The sequence below is a fragment of the Callorhinus ursinus genome, unplaced genomic scaffold (genome assembly GCF_003265705.2).
Source record: "Callorhinus ursinus isolate GAN/ISIS: 27379988/994484 unplaced genomic scaffold, GSC_fseal_2.0 scaffold10, whole genome shotgun sequence".
Lineage (NCBI taxonomy): Eukaryota > Metazoa > Chordata > Mammalia > Carnivora > Otariidae > Callorhinus > Callorhinus ursinus.
The window spans coordinates 32254753-32279745 of record NW_027397072.1 but is presented as its reverse complement, the minus strand read 5'-3'; the positions used below and the strand labels follow the sequence as shown (position 1 = coordinate 32279745).

Here is a 24993-nt window from a genome sequence, read left to right as displayed (position 1 = left end):
AGTTTGAATTGCTTCAGCATAAAGTGTAAATTGAAGAGCAGCCGGAGATGGAGATATATTAGTGAAGAATTATGTTGTTTCCATGGGTTTCTTTGGAAAACAAAGTACTTTTTTTTTTAAAAATCTGATTAATTTACACTTTGCAGAACACTTTATAAAATGTGTTTCTGTGTACCTAAACCTCAAAGGGCTTTGATATTTTTAAAAGTTAATTAAAATTATTGTTGATTAAATATTTTTTGAAAGATTTTATTTATTTATTTGACAGAGACACAGCGAGAGAGGGAACACAAGCAGGGGGAGTGGGAGAGGGAGAAGCAGGCTTCCTGCGGAGCAGCGGGCCCGAGGCGCGGCTGCGGAGCAGGGAACCCAATGCGCGGCTTGATCCCAGGACCCTGGGATCATGATCTGAGCTGAAGACAGACGCTTAACGACTGAGCCACCCAGGCGCCCCTGATTAAATATTTTCATTTTAATATTATCTCTGGCATTTTAGCTGTATGTCGGACTTTTAGTAAATTTATAATTTTATAAATTTTACTTTATAATTTTGAATGAAAATGATTTTACCTTTTCAGATTATAGAGATTTATAGTGCTGTATTTGCATTTATTACATGCCAATGTTTATTAAAGTGTGACAGCATACTTCAAGCCAAGTGTTCTATGGAAGCCTACTATGTGATTAGATACAGTTTGTGAGCATTTTCCTTATGCTCATGGGGCTACTATGACACTCCTCAGACTCCAAATTTGACAGTCAAGGGTTTAGTGGAAAGAGCTATGGCCCAGACACCAGGAGGTGCAGGTTTAGTATTCATAGCATTGCTAGTTAGCTATAGGATCATGGGTGTTTCCTTTTTCTCATTTGCTAAATAGTGGGGCTGAGTTAAATGACTTCTAAAGTCCCTTTTATTTCTAAAATTCTGTGGTTTTGTAAATCTGTAGCTATAGTTCATATGATTCTGGAGCCTTGGACAGGAATGTAACCCCCAATTATAGCTACATTTTCCAGTACAACATCTTGTGAAAACAAGGGCTGTCTATACTGTGTGTGTGTGTTTTTTTTTAAGTTTTTATTTATTTATTTGACACAGAGAGAGAGACAGCAAGAGAGGGAACACAAGCAGGGGGAGTGGGAGAGGGAGAAGCAGGCTTTGTGCTGAGCAGGGAGCCCAATGCGGGGCTCGATCCCAGGACCCTGGGGTCATGACCTGAGCCAAAGGCAGACGCCTAACAACTGAGCCACCCAGGCGCCCCTATACTGTGTTTTCTAAAATATACTTTCATTTTGGGGCATCTGGGTGGCCCAGTCAGTTAAGCGTCTGCCTTCAGCTCAGATCATGATCTGGAGTCCCAGGATCAAGCCCTTCATCAGGCTCACACTCAGTGGGGAGTCTGCTTCTCCCTCTGACCCTCCCCCTTCTCATGTACTCTCTCTCTCAGATAAATAAATAAAATATTTAAAAAAAAATAAAATATACTTTCATTTTTTAAATTTAGCTCTATGTGTGAGATACAGCTTTTCTTAAGTGCTTTTTTAAAAAAAGAAAAAGATTTTATTTTTTATTTTTAAGTGATCTCTACACCCAGTGTGGGGCTTGAACCTTACAACCCAGAGATCAGGAGTCACATGCTGCACTAACTGAGCCAGCCAGGTGCCCTGAGATATAGTTTTTCTTATTAAAAACTTTTATAATTAAAAGTTCCTTTTTCTCCCCAAGTTATAGTAGAGATTTTGGTAGGATAGGTGGAGATATCTAGCGAGTGATTTGAAGTGTGTGTCTAAAACTCAGGAGAGAAGTCAGGACTAGAGGTAGATTTGGAGTCATCTGCATAGATTATAGTTTAAAATGTGGAAGTAAATGAGATGGGGGGGGGAAGAACAAGAAGGGAGTGAACAAATAAGGTTAGAATCCACCCTCCAGAGGTAGAGGAAAATAGGAAGCTCCACAAGAAAATGGAAGAGGCACAAGGAAATAAGAGAGGTAGAATAGATTGTGTCGCTGATAAGAGAATAAACCAGTGGTTGCCAGAGGGAAGGGGTTAGGGGATGGGCTGAGTGAGTGAAGGGGAATGGGGGATACTTCTGGTTCTGGAATGAATAATCACAGGAATAAGAGGCACAGCATCTGGAATATCGTCAGTGATATTGTAGTGGTGTGGTGACAGGTGGTAACTACCCTGGTGAGCGTAGCGTAAGGTATAGAGAAGGTGAATCACCTAAAACCAGTGTAACATTGTGTGTCACCTATACTCAAATAAGTAAATAAAACATTTGTCAAGTTCCAATTTAAAAACAAAAAGGCAGGTTTAGTCTTGTTAAGTGTTGAAGGGAAATAAGTTTACATTAGTTATACATATTAGTTAGAGTATGATGGCATGGAAAATAGCAAGCACTGAGCGGAGAAACACAAATTCTGGGCTCTAAGTCCAAACTGTTCATTATTTTAATTGTACATCCATTCAGTCATCTAATAGGGTGGAGAGATTGATAAACAAATCAGTTACAAACAGGTTGGTAATTGCTATACCAAATATGACCAAAAATGCTTGGACAAATGATTTAAGCCTTTTGGGGCTTAGTTTCTTCATCTATAAAATAATAATAAATTGCTTTAAACCTCATACTTGATGTAGCACTCCCTGCCACAGTTGTGGATTGTTGTATTATCTGCCTCTAAAGTATTTTTCCTTAAAAAGTATTTTAAATGCATATGTATGTATATATATATAACTTTTTTAAAGATTTATTTATTTATTTGAGAGAGAGCTCATGAGTGCACACAAGTGGGGGGAGGAGGCAGAGGGAGAGAGACAATCCCAAGCAGATGCCCCACTGAGTGCAGAGCCTGATGTAGGGCTTTATCTCTCAACCTATGAGATCATGACCTGAGCCAAAATCACAAATCAGACGCTTAACTGACTGAGCCACCCAGGCTCCCCTCTATGTATGTTTAACATACATTTCAGAAATTCATTATATAGTATACTGTCTATTAAAATGTCCCCCTTGGGGGGCTCCTGGGGGGCTCAGTCATTGAGCTTCTGCCTTCCGTTCAGGTCATGATCCCAGGGCCCTGGGATCAAGCCCCTCATTGGGCTCCCTGCTCCGCGGGAAGCCTGCTTCTCCCTTTCCCACTCCCCCTGCTCGTGTTCCCTCTCTCACTGTCTCTGTCAAAAAAAAAAAAAAATTAAAAAAAATAATAAATAAATAGAATGTCCCCCTACACTGAGGCTGTCATACCCTGTCTGCTAGTGAGGTCTAGGAGGACAGACCAGACCACATGCTCTTGGCCAGCGAGTACTGTGCACTTTCCTCTAGAGAGGGCTCTGCTGCTCTTTGTAAAGTTGAGCATATTTTAAAACATATATTGTTTGTCTCCCGGAACTGATTTTTCTGCCATTTTTTAAAAGTAGGGAATAGGGGCGCCTGGGTGGCTCAGGCAGTTAAGTATCTGCCTTTGGCTCAGGTCATGATCCCAGGGTCCTGGGACTGAGCCCCATGTGGGGCTCCCTGCTCAGCAGAGAGTCTGTTTCTCCCTCTCCCTCTGCCTGCCACTCCCCCTGCTTGTGCTCTCTCTCAAATAAATAAAATCTAAAAAAAATAAAAGTAGGGAATAGTGAGATATGTGTGACTCACTATTGTGACCCCCATAGTGAGTGGCAAAGGATGCAAGTGACGATTATTGTGCTGGTTATTAAAATGTAAGTTCTACAGAGGCCAGTGGCCTGATGGGCCTCCAAAGAAATGACTGAGGAAAATGAAAGTAAAGATTATTAGGCATTTGTGCATGAGTGACCACTAAATTATCCTCCTTAAGCAGAGACAGTCACAGATTGTCAAAAGTGACTATTTTGTGTCCTTTGATATAAGGTGACTTTGTATTCAACAAATATTTATCACGTTTGCATTACGTGCCCTGCACAGTGCTAGGTGCTGGTGTTAATTTTGGTGAGTAAAAGAAATCCCTGTTGGATTTTATCATTTAGTAGGAAAGATAGAGTGAAACAAGGGCCAGAGACCTGTGAGAGGTCAATTTTGCCCAAGCAGTACATTGAGTAAATGTTCTAACTACCACTGGTTCTTGATGAAAACCATATAAACTGCATCTTTCATTCCCAGCTAGCCTCTCCCTCCCTCTCTGCCTTCCCACACCTCAGGGTAACTGGTTTAAGAAAAAAATATATTGAAATTTGTAGTTAGGTATCTGAATCTCCAGGAGCATGTTAATAAGCACGTATGGTGTATGTAGCTGGGAAAAAGGTTGAGAACTTCTGACTTCTGGGTCATAACATTTAAATCTGTACTTGCAAACCAGACCATGTTCTTGAGTACAGATCTACATTTTAATTACTTTTCTTTTTGTTTATAGGTCCAGGGGCAAGTTCATCCGACTCTTGAGTCTAGTGATGATGCTCTTCAATATGTTGAAGAATTAATTTTGCAGTTATTAAATATGCTATGCCAAGCTCAGCCCCGAAGTGCTTCAGATGTAGAGGTATGTTAAATTTTGCCTTGTATTTACTTCACACACACACACACACACACACACACACACACACACACACACACATCTAATCTGTGTACTTATTGTAATGTCAGTGAAAGAGTTTGCTCTTCAAGTTCACAAAATATATATGTGGTATTAAAAAAATGAAAACTGGATTTATTCTAACTTTGTATTAGGTATTGATAACTCATATATGTTTTAGCTGTCCAGTTATTCCATGTTTTGCTTTTCATCTAGAATGAACTTTTGTTGACCTCCAAACACTACTTCTTGATGCAAGAATTTCATACACACACACACACACACACACACACACACACACACACACACACAGCTTGAAGAGTGGAATATGTTCAAGTGTTTCTTTTGTTTTTAAAGCCAACTGTCATTTAAAAAAACATTTCATTTAGTGGTGCCTGGGTGGCTCAGTCCATCAAGTGTCTGACTCTTGATTTCAGCTCAGGTCTTAATCTCAAGGTCATGACTTCAAGCCCTGCTGGGCATGGAGCCTACTTAAAAAAACAACAACAACAAAAAAAAAAAACATGTCAGTTAATCTTTTGATCTTCACTTATTACATGTATTTTATCACAAACAGTGGTTGGGTAGAAGGTATATCTCAATACCCCAGGCCCTGCTTAGTTCCCCAGGGGGCAGAGAGATTGATATATGAGCATATCCAATGAGAAATTTCTGAAAAGAATCAGAGAACCTAAACTGGATAGGAAAAAAAGGTGAAATGTGTTATTGGCTACTATTTGAGTGCTTGCTATAGTATCATGCACTGTTCTAAACACTTCCATGTTTTATGTTTTATTTAAAGTTTTTAATAACCCCATGAAGATGGTGCTGTTTTTTACCCCTTACTAGAATGTAAGCTCCGAGGTTATTTTTCTTGTTCACTGCCGAATTCCTAGCACCTAGAACAATGTCTGGCACTAAGAAGGCACTCAGGAAATACATGTTGAATGAATAAATGTGGAAACTGAAGCACAGAGGTGTTAAATAAATTGCCCTTGCCCAAGGTCACAGCTAATAAGTAGTGAAGCCAAGACTCTAACCTGGAAAGTCTAAGCTTTTTGGATGTACATTCCAACTCAGCCATTCTGCCAGGAGAGGGCAAGTAAACTGGAAAAACATGCAGGGACCTAGGGTATTGGATTTCCCAATAAGGTCAGAGAACTGATAACACTAGAATACCCGAGTGAGAGAATTAAAAGAATAGATTGGGATCAGAGACAAAGTTTTTGGAATTTAAGATTTCCTCAGTAACACAGTTACAAAGCAGGATGCGGCCATGTGATGGCAGCTGGGCTAGAAGAAAAGGTCCCCACAAGAGGTATTCAAGGAATTAAGAGGCCAGGGTATTTTATGTGTCCTTAATATAGATGATAAAGTCACACAAGATGATGGCAAGATTTTACATGACCCAGAAACAACTTGGGGAGTGGAAAAGATGTTAAATTTACCTTCAAACAGGTTTTGGGACAAGGGCAGTTTTTGCTCTGGTAGTCTTCAGGGGAGATACAGATTTCAGCTGAAGCAAAGGGATATTTAAAAGCATTGAATTACCAGGGTTGTGGATGTAGAAAAGATTGTGTGCAATAGAATAGTAATTCACTTTGATTTCTTAAGTAATTCAAAGTTGGTTTCATACATTTTTATCCCATTTTTCCCATTGAGTTATAAGGTCAGCTATCTTGTATTCATGATTTCCTATAGGCAAATAATTACATTGGGATTCAGAGTAGATCTTGACTAGAACTGGTTGCCGGACTCTTCTCATGAACAATTCCAGTTCCAGTTGCTCTTTTGGATCCAGTTAGGTTCTCCCACAGTGTTTGTGAAATGCAGCACTCAGCCTTGTGCCTGCTGTATGAGAACAGAGTTACAGATCTCATCTTGCTTATCATTCTGACGTTAGATGACATTCCAGGAATTTGCTGGTTTGATAACATTACAGACTCAAATTCAGCTCTTTCTAGATAGCTTGTACTATATACCTATGTTTGTCTAATTTCCTCCTTTTAACTAATGTAGAAACTAATATATAATTTTCCAATATTGAAGGAAATCTCTGAATTCTTGAAAATCACTGAGTCTCAGTCTTTCCCTTGTGCAGATTTAACCGATATGTGGGTCCTCAAGACTCTAAATAATAAAGGAAATTTCATAGCTTCTTAGTACTCAGAAAACTGAGATACTGAAGACATATGTTTACCCTATACCCTATCTTGTTATTTTTAAGCACTTAATCTGGACCCTTAAAATAGATGTAGTCATGTGATAGACCAGTGAACTGGCTTTGGAATTGGGAATGGTTGGGAAAGAGAATATATGACAGTGATAGAATCAGACAGAATAGCAGTTACGTACATATATATGTCTTTACGACAACCCTGTAGAAAAATTAGTATTCTCCTTATTTTATGTTAGACAACCCTCAGAATGGTAGAATAGATTTTTTAAAAAGGTGGAAACCTGAGTCTTTTACATTCAGTAGTCAAATACGCTTCTTATGCCATTCCTGGAAGGGTATTTATTTATTTATTTATTTATTTATTTTTAAAGATTTTATTTATTTACTTGAGAGAGAGAGAATGAGAGATAGAGAGCACGAGAGGGAAGAGGGTCAGAGGGAGAAGCAGACTCCCCGCTGAGCAGGGAGCCCGATGCGGGACTCGATCCCGGGACTCCAGGATCATGACCTGAGCCAAAGGCAGCCGCCCAACCAACTGAGCCACCCAGGCACCCTCCTGGAAGGGTATTTAGACAAGACTGAGGACATGCAGAGATATTTAAGTGAATATAATGATGTCTTACTAGATATTACTGAAGATGGAATTTCTCATTTCAAACACATGAAATTATAATCTTGAAGTAGCAGAGTAATAGAATTCTAATTCATGAATCTTTGATCATTCCTCCTTGGGCTTTTAAAAAAACTTTTAAAATACATAAAATAATCGTAAAAATTTATTTTGCTCTATTAAATTTGCCACCACAAGAGATAAACTAATTCTTTCAACTTGGCCTTTTCACATTCGAGGCACCTTTTCTCTCTCTCTCTCTCTCTCTCTCTCTCTCTCTCTCTCTCTTTTTACCCTACCAGTCTTCTCCCATACATTCTGACCCTGGTTATTATCTCCTACCTATATAGCTGGTAATTTGATTCCAGTAATACACTAATAAGTAAGTTTAAAATGTATTTTTCATCAATATTATTTTCTCTTTCTTGTCTTCTCTTTTATCACTCCTGATTTTCTTTCCCCTTCTTTCTCAAGACAATAGATGAACCTGGAGTTCGGTGGATAGAACTGAGATGGGAAGGGACCGCTGTTCTATTTTCTTCCACCTCAACCCCTGTCTCCAGTTGGCCTCTGTGATTCCACCAATGACTTTTTTTTCCCCAAAGATACATGTTCAGTATATTTAGAATTGTCATATTGAGTTCAGCTTCTCTTCTCTTCTGCTTTTCTTTCACCCCTCTACACCAGTGCTTTTTTTTTTGTCTTTTTTTTTTTTAAGATTTTATTTATTTATTTGAGAGAGAGAATGAGAGAGAGCATGAGAGGGGGTCGGGTCAGAGGGAGAAGCAGACTCCCTGGAGCAGGGAGCCCGATGTGGGACTTGAACCCAGGACTCCAGGATCATGACCTGAGCTGAAGGCAGTCGCTTAACCAACTGAGCCACCCAGGCGCCCTACACCAGTGCTTTTTAAGACTCTAGGTTATGACCCATTAGTGAGTCATAAAATCACTTTAGTGCTTTGCCCAACATTTTTTACATGAATAGAAAATATCAGTGCATTGCATATAATAAGGGCAGGTTCTGTTTTATGAACTTCATTCCAGTTTAGTATGTGTATGATGTTTAAGGATATAATGTGAAATGTATTAAGAATTTATTATTTCTTACTGTGAGTTGAGGAAAAAAAAATTAGCAACCCACAGGGCCATCGCATTGTAAGGTTTGTACTATGGTTCTACCCATTTAATTAACCACAGGTTAAACCCATCACTGAAAATTTTAATTAGAAGCCATAGTCAAGTTAGTCCTAATCTCTTAGTTATTTTTAGATTAGCAAGTCATTTCCTGGGAAAAAGGAAAAGCATTTTTGTTTTGGTTGTTCTTTCCACCCTATCTCCCTTCCCTTTTCTCCTTTTCACCTGCCAAACTCCCCCCAATATTTTGGACCTCTGTATTGCCTGTATTATGTGAAGGTAATAGTGTCCTGGCAAATAGCTTTTCAACTAGGCATTTCAAAAAGTTTGTAAACTCCATTTGTAACTACAATAATTTCTTTCAGCACACCTCTAATTCCATTAATTAGAATTGAAACAATCACTTCTTATGTTTGGCAGCTGATTTAGCCTTAAATGTAGATGAAGAGAAAATGTCTTTAACTTGAATGGGTTAAACTATTCTCACTTTATAAATTTGTTCTTAATGTTTCCTAGAAATCAACATGTTTTCCCCCCAGAGTATCACATGGCATTTTAATAGCAGCTGACAAAAGTTTTTATTTAGGGGCGCCTGGGTGGCTCAATTGGTTAAGCGACTGCCTTGGCTCAGGTCATGATCCTGGAGTCCCGGGATCGAGTCCCACGTTGGGCTCCCTGCTCAGAAGGGAGTCTGCTTCTCCCTCTGACCCTCCCCTTCTCATGCTCTCTCTCATTCTCTCTCTCAAATAAACAAATAAATAAAATCTTTAAAAAAAGTTTTTATTTAGGCTTATAATCAGGAGTGATGTTTAATTTTATCTAGCCGTTTTTACATACTACTAGCTCTATACATGTGTTTAAATTATGTTAATAGCGACCTCTACTGGTTTTAACTATGGTATCCTGAAAGTGGAATTCTAAAACTTGAGAGAATGGTTTGAAGTGAATTACATTAGTGTATTAAAGTAGGGAAATTTAGCTTTTATATTAACACGAGTTCCTTCACTTTCAGTGGAAATTCTGACCGAATAAGTGCTAGAAATTAAATTGAAGTATTTTGTTAAAAATTAATGATCTATGAACGATTCAGACTCTAATGATGAGCTACAGTGTATAAAAATTACTCTTACCGATGTAAACCCTTGATTTCCATGATGTGTAAATAGTTTTGAAGTCAGGTACTTTTGCATGATGAATGAAGTAAAGAAAAAAAATTCTTAGAGGTTTCAAGTGCAAAATGCTCCTTGAGGTTGTGATTGGTATTGAAAGGACAAATGAAGGAGAATTGGATTTAGATATTTGCTTCTTGAACTTAGGTCTTGTTCCTTGAGATTTTATATAAGCAGTGGTTATTCTAATCATTCTTGTCATTAGCTTTATCACAGTGAAGTTGAAAGTCAGAATGTGATTTTTCCCCTAGATAATACAAGGGATGTTTAGCTCTTAATTGTCTAATTAAGATATTAATACATTGACAGCTATAGTTTTCTCTTAGCTTAAGTATGTTTGCAGTATAAATTATACCATAAGTGAAAAGCCTGCTTTGGGGATTCTTTGATCTTAAAAGTAAATTGTAAGTGAAGAGCACTATTTAATATATTTGTTGCTTAGTTGTTATTTTCCTATTTTCCAAGGAACGTGTTCAAAAAAGTTTCCCTCATCCAATTGATAAGTGGGCAATAGCTGATGCCCAATCGGCTATTGAAAAGAGGAAGCGAAGAAACCCTTTATCTCTCCCAGTAGAAAAAATTCATCCTTTACTAAAGGTAAAGCTGAAATACTGCCTTCTTGCCTTTGAAAAGCAAAATAAAACCTATGATTTTCAAGCACTAAGAATATATTTTATGGATGATAGTGAATTGAAGAGTAAAATTCTTTCATTTTAATTTTTCCAGGAATTCATGTCATGGGGAGGGATGATATAATAGCAAAGTATAAGTGGGGCAACATGATTTAAAGTAATTTCATACCAACAAAAATATGCAAATTGAAAAGACTAAGAAAAGTTATAATTGTGGATTTTGTTCATTACAGGTGTTACTAGAACCTCAAAGAGAATTTGTAAAACCCCTTTCTTGTTGGTTAGACCTAAGTGTCCCTATAAATCCTTCAAATCATTAGATGTGTAGGGACCTCTGTGAGTCTGCCACAGAGTTATGTGTAATCTTTGAACAAAAACTTTCTAAAGGTTACCTAAACTACCCAGTCCTACTTCTCATTTAAATCAGTCAGCTGAAGAGAGAGATCTCTCCAGAACTAATAGAAAAAAATAATTGCTAGAAACTCTAATAATGCTCTTTCTATTTATTTAATAAAACAAACTCATCAAAAATACAGGTACTATAGTAATTAAAACCTTAATAATTTTGATACCAATAATTTTCTGTGTACTGTAATATAAGCAAAATACTAATGCTTGCATACATTATCTCTAAGTTTTATTACTGCACAAAGTTACTATTCTCATCCCCAGTTTGTAGAAAAGGTGCCTGAGGCAGAAAGTGGTTAGGTGACTTTTAGCCCATGTTCACAGGGCTCAAAGTTATAGTGTTAGAGAACTTAGGTCTGTTTGATCTTGTCCAAGATTTAAGATTAACACTGGGATGATGTTTAAGACTGTCCAAAGGTTATGTTTTGTACTTTGGTTTTGGAATAGAAATATCTGCCTATATCTTACTGGTCTGAGGAAGTAAGTGCAAGTTATAGAAAATTACTAAACTATTAGTAATTGCATACTTCTTTATAATTCTCTTTTCATGATTCTTACTAGCTGTATATTGAATTATATTTTAAGAGAATTAACAAATTGAGGTATGTGCATGCTGTATTAATAATGATCCTAAACTTTGAATTTTATGATCTAATTATGGATATCATTTCAATTTATTAATATATTCTTATCACTATAACCATTTAATAGTTTTACATGTCTTTAAAGGTAAATACCACCTGTCGCCAACTTAAGTAAATTTCTTATTTCAAAGTTTTTTTTTTTTAATCCGATTGTTTAGAAAATAGAACTTGTTTTCCTGTAGGCCCCACAAAATCCCATACTTCCTTTCAAGTCTAATAATACTATTTAACATGCTCTTAATAACCACTGTTGTTAGTTAGAACATAGCATGGGTCTTTTTTTTTCTCCCATAGAAACAGTTATAGATACCAGGAGTGTGCCATTAGGGCTTTGGGATCCCAGGTTCCTTTGGAAAGAAGAATAGAGGGATAAGGCTATAGTAGAAATTCCCAGATACCAACAATACATTAACTTTTGTTTTGCATAAAGAAAAAATGTCTTTTGTTATAGTTAATTCCAGGTATCCTGAATTAGGTAAAGTGAACAATTCTCCCCTCACCCAAAGTGGGGCTTTCCCTTCTAGGTTAAGGATGATCTATTTAAAGTAATCTGTACTACTTAAGTATTTTACATCATCATGGGTAATTTTGCCTTACCTTTGCTTTGCTTACATTTCCAGATAGCAATATGTGTATTATTCATAGATGAACCACTTAAAATTAAATGTTGTTGATAGTCACAGGCCTCAGTAAAAGTTAAGCTAAATTGTATATGTTTTTTTTTATTTTTAATCAGTGTATCAAATTTGTAGTAAATTATTTTTAAACATGTTTTTCTTTTAATTTTTCAGGAGGTCCTAGGTTATAAAATTGACCACCAGGTTTCTGTTTACATAGTAGCTGTATTAGAATACATTTCTGCAGACATTTTAAAGCTGGTGGGGAATTATGTACGAAATATACGGCATTATGAAATTACAAAACAAGATATTAAAGTGGCAATGTGTGCTGATAAGGTAGGATACTGATCTTCTCTATGTTTTGTTCTTAAATTTTTATTCCTGATTTATTGGATGCTAACATACTATTCAGACAATAAAATTATATATTATGTGTTAGGATATATTTCCAGTAACCTAACAGCAAGTACTCAAGATAACATTTTATGGAAATAAAATATTTTACATATATATATATATATATATATAAATATATATAGTACTAAACTGTCTAAACATGTCATGCAGTTTTTCTTTTATGTGTTCCTGCAAGCGGGTTTAATACTAGTAATAATCTCTTGTTTGTAAAATTCTTTAAGTTATTTTGATTGGGACACTTAGAAGATTATGGATTTTTTTTTTTAAGATTTTATTTATTTCACAGAGAGAGACACAGTGAGAGAGGGAACACAAGCAGGGGGAGCGGGAGAGGGAGAAGCAGGCTTCCGTGGAGCAGGGAGCCCGATGCGGGACTCGATCCCAGGACCCTGGGATCATGACCTGAGCCGAAGGCAAATGCTTAATGACTGAGCCACCCAGGCGCCCCAAGATCATGGATTTTTAAAACAAATTTTGAAAATGTAAAAATATTAAACTCTTGAGAGTTTTATTTCAATACTTAACTATCAGTAGCTACTACTTGTACGGTTTTATTATAACGGTATTAAGAGCAAACATTTTTTGAAAGTTAAGCAAAATGAAATTTATCTCATTTGGTCTTTATGGTACCCCCAAGGTAGATGCTCTTATAAAAGGGAAACTGAAGTTCAGAGAGATAAATTGGTCCAGAATTTTCTGAGAAGTTTCAAAGCCTAGACGCAAACTCTTAAATCTGAGTCTAAAGCTTTTAGTTATTGCATTAGATTGCCTTGGTATTTTCATTTTCTAAAAATGACTTTGTAGAAAAGAAAATATTTTCTGGTGAAGCATTTCAATCCATTTTTTTTTTTCCTCACTATACTCACTGGTTTGGAATATTCTTTCTGATTACTAAGTCCACTTAATTATGTTGTAGTGCTTATTTGTTCTTTCAGAATGTGAACATACAGAGTAAAAATCACCTGATCTGAGGAAGGATTTCAAATGTATTGATATTTCTAAATGAAGAAGTATTTGGTTTTTAAAATAGCTTTTTTCAGTAAATGTAAAATATTTGATACTTTTAAATAAGTCAGATAGGTAAAATATTTTTGAGTACATAATGTGAGCTCACACACGGGAGGAGATGCAAAAGAAGTACAAAACAAGGCTCCAGGGGCACCTGGGTGGCTCAGTCCATTAAGCTTCTGCCTTCCACTCTGGTCATGATCCTGGGGTCCTGGAATCGAGCTGTCCAGCTCCCTGATTAGCAGGAAGCCTCCTTCTCCCTTTTCCTCTGCCCTGCCACCTGCTCGTGCTCTCTCTCAAATAAATAAAATCTTAAAAAAGAAAAAAGGCTCCAGATGAAGGGAAACTTATATTTGTGAAACAAGCAGGAAGTAATCCAAGATAAAATATTATTTCATTGTGTTATAGGTATAGTGATGTAGAAATTTACAGAAGTGGAAAGATGAGGTTTAGCAAGAGTAATAATAGTAGACTTCTTTGAATAGTAGACTTCTTTAATAATAATAAGGACTGGTTTTGATCAGTCTCCAACAAATGTAATCAAGGAGGCCAGTTAGCAGACTGTGAATTATTCAGATACAGGGTGGTGAGGCCTTGGAATGAGGTGAGGTGGTAATGGCAAGGGTATGAAGCAGGAAACTAAGAGAGAAATCCAACATAGAATTTGGGAACAAACTTGAAGTAATCGGTTAACAAGAGAGACAGATACTAACTAGTATTGGGGGAGGACTTGGAGGAGGCGGTTTGTATATTAGATGGGGAATTCTGTTCTAGAGAAGACACACGGGGCAGTGGCGAGAAGAGATTATTGTGTATCTGCTTTTTATCACTTAAGAACTGTATTCGCAGAGCAACTTAGAGTGCGTAACTTCGACTATAAATTCATATTTTATTGTACTTGTTTTATATCTCTGTCTAGGTATTAATGGACATGTTTCATCAAGATGTAGAAGATATAAATATATTATCTTTAACTGATGAAGAGCCTTCCACCTCAGGAGAGCAAACTTATTATGATTTGGTAAAAGCATTTATGGCAGAAATTCGACAGTACATAAGGGAACTAAATTTAATTATAAAAGTTTTTAGAGAGCCCTTTGTCTCCAACTCAAAATTGTTTTCAGCTAATGTAAGTATTGTTGTGTACACATATATCATTGCATGTGTTGTTAATTTTACACAACCACTCAAATTTGAATTTGTGTAGTTCATGATTGCTAATTTGTCAATTTTTTTTTAAGTTGTGGCATTTAATTCATAGTGACTATGATCTCAGATTTGCTACAACAGGTTCAATAAATTCAACATCAAAAATTAAAAGACGGGCCCTGGGTGGCTCAGCCGTTAAGTGGCTGCCTTTGGCTCGAGTCATGATCCCAGCGGCATGGGATCGAGCCCTGAGCCCCTCATCGGGCTCCCTGCTCTGCAGGAAGCCTGCTTCTCCCTTTCATACTCCCCTTGCTGTGTTCCCTCTCTCGCTGTCTCTCTCTGTCAAATAAATAAATAAAATCTTTTTAAAAAAAATTAAAAGACAATCTAAACTAGACTGAACTGTAAGTGCAAATGAACTTAAAGAATCTTCTGTGTACTCCAAGAAATAAAGCCTCTTGTTAATGTGGAAGATTTTTTTGTTTAATTTGACTCATTCAGCTAACACTTCATCAATGCTGCCTATATATGTTGTTAGGCATCATATAGTACTTGGCAACAGGGATTCAAAGATGAATAAAACAGTTCCTTCCCTCAGATTGAGTCTAGTCAAGATTGAAATGTAAACTTAATATTAAATGGCAATATGGTGTGGTAATTACCATAATAGAAGTGTGACAATAATATTTTGAGGAGCAAAAAGAGAGAGCCAGTAATGTTGAAAATTAGAGAAGGGATCACTGATCTTACAATAGTAATCAAACCACCCTAATTGAATCCTGGGGAAATGCTGAGTGGTGAGAATAATTGAGATTGTCTAAGAGAATTACATCTAGTAATTCCTAGAAGTCTAGCCATGGATGACTGATGGAAAAGTAGTGCTTACTACAGAAGCTGAGACTGGGGCTCAAGGTATGGCAATGAATGACCATTAAAAGTTACAGGAGTAGTTTATGAGTTGCACCAATCTTTAAATAGTGTGAAAAAACATTGAATTGTTCATTTTAAATGGATGAATTGCATTCTATGTGAATTTTACCTTAATAAAGTTGCTTTTGAAAAGAAAGGAGCAAAGGGGCACCTGGCTGTCTCAATTGGTGGAGAGTGTGACTCTTGATCTTGGGGTTGTGAGTTCAAGCCCCAAGAGATTACTTAAAATTTTTAAAAATAAAGCTGCTGGGGTGGCTCAGTTGGTTAAGCGTCTGCCTTAGGCTCAGGTCATAATCCCAGGGTCCTGGGATCGAGTTCCACATCGAGCTCCTGGCTCAGTGGGGAGCTTGCTTCTCCCTCTGCCTGCTGCTCCCCCTGCTTATGCTCTCTCTCTCTCTGACAAATAAATAAAATTTTTTAATAAAATCAGTAAAAATAAAGGAGTAAAGAATAGGTAAAGATCTCTTAAGACACAAAAATCAAGAACCATAAAATAAAAAATTAATGAATTGGACTTCAATAAAATGAAAAACTTTTGCTCTTCTAAAGACACTGTCATAAAAACAAAAAGGTAAACCACAGATTGGTAGAACATATTTGCAATACATTATCTAACAAAGGACTTGAATCCAGAGTATATAAGGAACTTTTACAACTCAATGATTGGAATAACAGCCTGATATTTTTAAGTGGGTAAAAAATTCACACACTTTATGAAAGAAGCTATATGTTCAACATCAGTAGCCTATGGAAATGCAAATTAAGACTACAGTGAAATACTACAAACTCATTAGATAGAAAGGCTGTAATTAAAAAGACTGACAATGCCAAATGCTGAAAAGAATGTGGAGCAACTGCTTGTGGGAATGTACTCTAGTACAAACACTTAGGAAGAGAGTTTGGCTGTTTTATGTAACATTAAAAATAAACTAGCCGTACTACCGGCAATTCCACTGCTAGGTTTTTACCCAGAAGAAATGAAAACATGTCCATACGGGGCACCTGGGTGGTTCAGTCGTTAAGTGTCTGCCTTCTGCTCAGGTCATGATCCCAGAGTCCTGGGATCGAGCCCCACATCAGGCTCTCTGATCCGCAGGAAACCTGCTTCTCCCTATCCCACTCCCCCTGCTTGTGTTCCCTCTCTCACTGTCTCTCTCTGTCAATAAATAAAAATCTTTAAAAAAAAAAAGAAAGAAAACATGTTCACACAAAACTTGTTTGTGAGTGTTCATAGCAGCTTTATTTGTAATGGCCCCAAACTGGAAACAACCCAAATATCCATCAACATGTAAATGGATATACAAATTGTGGTATGTCCATACAATGGAATACTACTCAGAATTAAAAGGAATGAAGTTGTTGTAAAAGCAACAGTATGGATGCATCTCAAAAACAATTAGCTAAGAAACTAGACAAATAAGATGATCTATGATTCCATTTTTTTAATATTCTAGAATTCTAATCTGTAGTGACAGAAAGCAGATCACTGGTTTCCTGGGGGCAATAATGGTGATTAATGGGGATGGGGCATAACGAAACTTCTTAAGGTAATAAGACCGTTTTATGTCTTGACTATGGTTATGGTTACAAGAGTGAATAACTACATAAAATCTCACCCAAAAGTACATCAAAATAGATTTATCTTATTGGATATGAATCCTGCTTCAAAGTTGATTTGACAAAAAAAAAAAGGTCACTACTAAAAATAATCAAATCAAAAAAATAGTAACTAAATAATTGTAAATTCTTGTTTTTCAATTACCTAGACATTTTTCTAAAAGTTAAAATTGACAATATTCAGTTTTGTGAGGGTTTGGTCAAACTGTGACTCCCGTATACTACTTGTGGGAGGGTAAATCAGTGGACTCTTTTTTTTTTTTTAAAGATTTTATTTACTTATTTGACAAAGAGAGACACAGCGAGAGAGGGAACACAAGCAGGGGGAGTGGGAGAGGGAGAACTAGACTCCCCGCCGAGCAGGGAGCCCGATGGAGGGCTCCATCCCAGGACCCTGGGATCATGACCGGAGCCGAAGGCAGACGCTTAACAATTGAGCCACTGAGGCGTCCCCCAGTGGACTCTTTTTAAGAAGATATCCATTGACATTTTAAATATGTAACCCCATGGTAGAAGTCTATCCAGGAATCTAACCTACAGAAAATCTTACAGAAGTCACTAGGTGTTGTATTGAGCACTCTTGTATGCATGTGTATTCATAATAAAAATGAGATGATAGACAAATAGAATGAAGAAATGAAGTAAAAGGGGACTACATATGGACTCATGGATTTTTTTTTTTTGTCACTACTGGTAGAACAAGAACAAGAGCTTGGCATGCCAGGAGAAGGCTCAGATAAGAGAAGAGCTGAGGCAATTAGGAAGCACGCATAAGCACTTAGGCTACATATCAAAGTAGGGTGCTTGTTGTGAAGGAAAGCACTGAATGACTGAATTGCTAACTGAACTAGCCATTGTCTTCATGAAACACTACCTGAAAGAATGACTGACAGACTGTAGTTATTCAGACTTGTGTATTTGGCAGACATTTCTCAAAAACAAATGAAATACCTGTCACTTCAAGGAAAGTGACAGTATTTGTTGATAGTGTTAAAAATTGAACTTTCAAATGAAAACAGTTTTGGAAAATTTTTATCCACTCATACTATCTGTGGTGACACTAATGGATTTGGTATTCTAAAATTCTATAGTGAAATGTGTTGGGGCGCCTGGTGGCTCAGTTGGTTAAGCGACTGCCTTCGGCTCAGGTCATGATCCCAGGGTCCTGGGATTGAGCCCTGCATCGGGCTCCCTGCTCGGCGGGAAGCCTGCTTCTCCCTCTCCGGCTCCCCCCTGCTTGTGTTCCCTCTCTCGCTGTCTCTCTCTCTCTCTATCAATTAAATAAATAAATAAAATCTTTAAAAAAAAGAAAAAGAAATATGTTAAATGTGTTAACATTTGGAAGATTTGTGGAATTCAGTGGACTACTACTTTCCAAGTGACCAAATTCATAATGCTACAAAAACACACATGGGTAAAGGATCCATTCAGAGTCTAATATAGATTGATGGATTTTAATTTAGAAATACAAAAATAATATGGTTTCAGATTCCACATTGCAACTAACGTTTAAGAAACTACCATTTGTTGAGTTTTGGTGTAATATCATAAAAGGCCATTCACTCCATTTATATGAAATGTCCAAAATAGGCAAATCCATGGAGATAGAAAGTAGATTAGTGGTTGTCAGCCCCTGGGCAGAAAAGAAGAATGGAGAATGCTGCTAATGGATGTAGACCTTCTCTCTGGGGTGATGAAGATATTCTGGAATTTGATAGTGGCAATAAATGAACAGCTCTGAATATGTGAAAACCATTGAATAGTGCACTTTAAAAGGGTGAATTTTATGGTATGTGACTTATATCTCAAAAAACTGTACTAAAAAAAGAGATCTGTAATATTAAAATATTCCTCCCTTTTCCAACTTCTGTGTAAAGCTGGATTTTCTTCATATGCTTTAATCAAAAACAATGTATCACAACAGATTAAATGCAGCTACCTTCTTTTAAGCTAGATGGTAGAGATTTGCACAAATATAAAACAATGCCATTCTTCTCTGAATTTTTTTGGTTTTAAAAGTAGTTTTCATAAAAGTACTATGTATTATTTTGAGAACCACTGACCTAAAGAAATGTATTTGCAAATTGTATACCTTTGCAAAAAGAATTCTTGAATTGTCTTTTACTTGCATTTGTAAGTTAAAATTTCTCAGTGTATTTGCCATGTTAAATTTCATGATTATAAAAGAATTACTGGCTCAAAATTTGTTTTTTATTCTATAACCTAACTGAATTTGTTTTTCCTCCCAACAGGATGTAGAAAATATATTTAGTCGTATAGTAGATATACATGAACTTAGTGTAAAGTTACTGGGCCATATAGAAGATACTGTGGAAATGACTGATGAAGGTAGCCCCCATCCCTTAGTAGGAAGCTGCTTTGAAGACTTAGCAGAGGTAAGTACTTTAATTATACACCAAAAAAAGTCTGTATAAAAGCTCTACATTTGCATTAAAATTGGAATCTTAATTCTTGTTTCCATCTGAAATCATAGATATTAACTGCTGACTACTCTGTCATACTGTCCATTCCTCAGAGGCTCATTGTCAACATTTGTTTCTATTATCTTATGAAACCCACAAAAAAACTAGTCTCTCATCCATTATAAAAAAGCAGATCCCACAGAGGGGAGGCATTTACAGCTGACAGTCCATCATCTTGTCTTTTATAACAAAGCTAAGAAAAGGCCATGAATGCCGTCATTGAAGAAGCCATAGAAGTTGGACCTGAGGTTAGACTACTTGTGTTCCAGCCTCGATTCTGCTACTTAGTTGTATGTGACTGTGGGCAATTTATCTCCAATCTTTAAATCCCCATATCTGTATTTCTAAAATAGGGATAATAATAGTAGGACTCAGGATTTTTGTGAAAATTAAAGTAACCTACCTAAAATATTTAGCTAACCACCTTCACACAGTAGGCTATTCAATATATGATAACTGTAATTATTATTTAGAATAGGAGTGAAGTGAGTAGGAAAGTCAGGTCTAGGACCTAGATGAATAAAATGTTACGGGGGTGGGAAAACAGTAACCTTCTCCATGGGTATTCAAATGCTAAAATATAGGATTTCGTCCTAATAAGTTAGCATTGGTAGTCATTCTGAGATTTTTAGCTCTTACTTTGTTCTTACTCTAAAATCCACAAATACAGGGTTGAGTTTGTAAAACAAAAAACTTAAGATTTTCAGGCTAAATAGTATGGTAAATACTACCTAAGCTTCATGACTGCCCCTCCACTCTTGCTTCAAACATATACAAGTTGTAAGGTGTTTCGTTTTTTTTTTTTAAAGGAATATACATAACTGGACTCAAAAATAAGATCAGAGATAGAGTAAGCATTCAAGGTAATGAGCTCCGGTAGTTGGGTGTTCAGCTCTTTAGGATAATGAAGACTAAATGTGCTCCATGAAAGTGAGCAGGACTTCTTGCTTCAAGACCCTGATTGTAAGAGGATGCTAGGGAAATCCCATCAACTTCCTCCCTGCAAGGTTTTATAGGAAGTTGTGGACTTGAGATAGGGAAACAGAAACACTGCCCTATAACAAAAATACTTTAAAACTTAACAAATTATCTTACAGTATTAAGCCAGTATGATTACAGAGCCTGCGACCCCAAAATCACTTACAGAGCAGGTTCAGGTCTAGAAGAGTGACCATAAAGGGATGGAAGAGAAAAAAAGGAAACCAAAAACTAAAAGCCTCCCCAAGAAGTCTGCATAATACAGAATTCCAAAATACAAGACAAATTCTAATGTTTAGAGTGCTATCTAACTAGAAAATAAATTCATTCTGGATGAAATTAATTTTGTATAATAGACATGCAGAGTTTAAAAAAGAAGTTTAGGGTGCTCAGAGAGATAAATACAGAAATATGAACCATTTATAAACAAGATGTTGTGAAACAAAAATAGGTGGAAAGAAAATAACAGGTAAGTATCAAAAGAAACAATTAGGGATATTGGGAATTAAATATAAATAACAGTATGTAGTAAACATTTGCTAAACTAGTTCAAGGAGAAAATGAATGAATTGGAAAAAGGAATTGAGGAATTCACTGAAAATGTGACACAGAGAAACCACAATTAGAATATGAAAGGATATGGGCGCCTGGGTGGCTCAGTTGGTTAAGCGACTGCCTTCAGCTCAGGTCATGATCCTGGAGTCCCGGGATCGAGTCCCGCATCAGGCTCCCTGCTCCACAGGGAGTCTGCTTCTCCCTCTGACCCTCTTCCCTCTCGTGCTCTCTCTCTCACTCTTTCTCTTAAATAAATAAATAAAATCTTTTAAAAAAAATATGAAAGGATAGCTAAGAGTAATAAAGGCTACATTGAAGGGCTTTAATATCATCTAATAGTTTCAGATAAAGAATGATGGAGAAGAAATATTTGAAGAGGTAAAAATTGAGAATTTACCAGAAATGAAGACCTGAGTTCCCAGATCAGAAATGAATTCCAAATACTGGACACATAAATAAAAATAAACCTACAGCCAAAAACATGGTGAAACTATAGAACATCAAGGATAAAGAGAAAATCTTAAAAGCTGTGAGAGAGAAAAGAGAGAAGTACTTGAACTACAATTAGAATGACAGAATGCTTCTCTTTAACAATAGAGGCTAACAGTTGAGTGGTAGCTTCAAGTACTAAGGGAAAATAGAACTTTCTGCCCAATTAAACTTTTATTCAAGAGTGAGTTCAAACTTTAAGATAATAAAGCTTGCAGAAGCAAATGTAAGAAATCTTCATGACCTTAGAATAAGCAAAGCTTTCTTTAAACAAGACACTAAAACCATGAAAGAAAAGATTATAAACTGGACTTCATTAAAGGTAAGAACATCTGTATCAATAACCAAAATTAAGAGAGTGCAAATGCAAGCTATAGATGGCGGGACAGTATTTGTAGCATCTATAGCCAATGAAGGACTCCTATCTAGAGTATGTAAAATCAGTAACTTAAAGACAGCTTGTTTTTTTTTAGAAAATAGACAAAAGACCTAAGCAGGTATTTCCTGAAAAAAGAAAAGGTGTTCAACATCATTTATTCATCAAGGAAATGCAATTTAAAACCATTGAACAGTTGGAACTCTACATTGATGGTGGGTGGGATATAAATTGGTACAGCCCCTTCAGTAAAATGTTTCACTTTTCTACTGAAATTAAGCATACAGTGTACCGAATGATCTAGCAGTTTCACTCTTGGGCATATACCAAACAAAAATGAGTGCCTGTGTTTACCAAAAAACATGTTTAAGAATGTTCATAGCAGGTTTATTCATGATGGATAATTTGTCATATATTCACACAGTGAAATGCTATATGGCAATAAAAAAAAAATGAACTACCAATTTTAAAAAAAAGGCAACCAGGGGCACCTTGGTGGCTCAGTCATTAAGCTTCTGACTTTGGCTCAGGTCACGATCCCGGGGTCCTGGGATCAAGCCCTGCATCGGGCTCCCTGCTTGGCGGGAAGCCTGCTTCTCCCTCTCCCACCCCCCCGCTTGTGTTCCCTCTCTTGCTCTATCTCTCTCTGTCAAATAAATAAAATCTTAAAAAAAATTTTTTTAAAGGGCAACATATGGTGAACCATATAAGGACATTCAAAATACTATGTAATTCCATTTATAGGAAGTTCAAAAACATGTAAACATGGCAAACCCAAGATTTATGTAGTATTAGAACTATTAGGCAAGTTCAGTATAGTTGCCACATAAAAGATTAGCATAAAACTTGATAGCATTACTATGCTCAGTTATAACCCATTGAATACATGACATTAAAGGAAAAATACTCCACTATAGAAACAAAACTATAAGACACTCAGAAATAAGCCCAATAAATACTCTAGACCAGTTAAGAAAATCATAAAATAATTAGATTCATAAAGATCTGAATAAGTAGAAATACGTATTATGTTCATGTATGGAAAGACTCAAGAGTATAATGATAACTAGTTGTCTCCCAAATAATCTAAATCCAGTGCATAGCAAACTAGTCCTAAAACTCATTTGGAAGAATGAAGGGACAAAAATTACAATTTTGAGTAAGAACCAGTTATGAGGATTTGTCTTGTCAAATTTTAAATTTTATTACGTAGCCACAGTAAATAAAGAGTGGAGTATTGGTGTAGGTATAAACAGTGCAACACAATAGAGTGCCCTGAAAAAAATACATATACACACACATGATCTGTGATCGAGATTACATTATTAACCAGTAGAGAGAGAACAAACAAATTAAAAAATGATGCTGGGTCAAAACTGGTTATCCATGTGGAAAGAAAAAATTCCATCCTTAGCTCACTTTATACCCAAGTTCTCAGCAGATTAAAAATCTAAAAATGAAAAGCAAACTTGAAAAATTCAGAAGCGAATTTAGGAGAATATGTTTATGACTTTGAGATACAAAGGGTTTCTCAAAGAACAGAGTGCAAACCATAAAAGATTAAAATTTTAAAAATTCTGTTTACAAAAAGACACTATCAAGTTACGAGAAACACGAAAGAATGAATTTGAACTTTTTGCCTCATACCATATACAAACATAAAATGGATCTAATGTTAGAGCTAAAATTATAAAACTTAGAAGAAAGCATGGCTAGGTCTTCACAACCTTGGCTTCAGCAAAGGATTCTTAGATATGACACCCAAAGCATGAGCTACAAAAGAAAAAATGCGTAATTTAGATTTGGGTGCTAACAGGGAGTGAGATGTGATTCTAAAAGGGCAACAGGAGAGGGGCACCTGACTGCTTAGTCAGTAGAGCATGCGGCTTGATCTCAGGTTGCGAGTTTGAGCCCCACATTGGGTGTAGAGATTACTTAAAAGAATAAAACCTTAAAAAAACCTTTCTTACCAAAAGGCAATAGGAGAGATCCCTGTGGTGATAGAAATGTTGCATACTTTACTACATCAGTGTCAATGGACAGATTGTGATATTGCACTATATTGTACTACTGCAAAATGTTACCACGATGGGAAACTGACAGTGTGCACACAGGATCTTTCTATGTTACTTCTTGTAACTGCATGTGAATCTAAATTATCTCAAAAAATACATATTTACACAATAGAATGTTACAGAGTTTAGAATAAATGAATGGAAGAAACCACATTAATCCAAATGGATAAATCTTGGACGCAACTTTGAATGTAAAGTGCCAATTGCAAAAGAATTGCCTTATTTCTTGATACATATGTAATTATGTAAAAACATGTGGGAATTGATAAAATTCAAATTCAGGACAGTGATTTCCTTTGGGGATCAGTAAGGGAGGAGATAAACTTGTGAAAAGGAGCTCAGGAAGATCAATTACCATGATACTTTTTTTTTTTTAAAGTTGAAACAAGTATTATAAGATGTTGAACTATTTTGAGCTACATGGTGAATATAGTTATGTTAGGTTGTTCTCTATTTTTCTGTGTGTTTAGAATACTTTATATTTTTAATCATTAATACACAATTACATATATTGATAATTAAATTTTTTTGTGAATCTACTAAGTATTGAATTTTAACCAGTAAACTAACCATAAAATCAGTTAACTTATACAAGGATTCTTAGAAGTGCTTGCAATTCTACAAATTTATTCTGAAGAATAAAACTGTGTGATGAGAGGTTGGATTCCTAGTTAGTAGTTAGTTTTTTTTTTTCCTATTGAAATTAACTATTTTAGAATGATAATACTGGGGACTGTTTATTCAGTGTTTCCTATGTGCATGCATAGTAAGCATTTTGTAAGCATTTTGCATATGATATCTTGTTTAATTCCTAAAACAACTCCCTTGAAATTAGGTATTATTCATTTTCCAGTGAGGAAACTGGCTTAGTTTATCAAAGCTCACAGGATCAGAATTGGAATCTGGGTCTCTGTGACTCTAAAGTTACGCTCTTAAGCCACTTTGGTGTATAGCCTTTATTTTATTATATATATATATATATATAT

At 36.2% G+C, this 24993-nt stretch overlaps 1 protein-coding gene across 11 annotated transcripts in view; it reads left to right on the top strand.

Annotated features, from left to right (window-relative positions):
• Window positions 1-24993, top strand: part of SOS1 (SOS Ras/Rac guanine nucleotide exchange factor 1) — a 141824-nt gene that overhangs the window by 60702 nt on the left and 56129 nt on the right. For all 11 annotated transcript variants that reach the window (XR_012379700.1, XR_012379699.1, XR_012379698.1 and 8 more), the window contains exons 2-6: window positions 4376-4501; window positions 10092-10223; window positions 12102-12266; window positions 14275-14484; window positions 19304-19447. Coding sequence is in view for 7 of the 11 variants with exons in the window: in XM_025868106.2 (XP_025723891.1) it covers window positions 4376-4501; window positions 10092-10223; window positions 12102-12266; window positions 14275-14484; window positions 19304-19447 (777 nt within the window). In the remaining 4 variants the exon portion in view is untranslated. The remainder of the gene's footprint in view (window positions 1-4375; window positions 4502-10091; window positions 10224-12101; window positions 12267-14274; window positions 14485-19303; window positions 19448-24993) is intronic.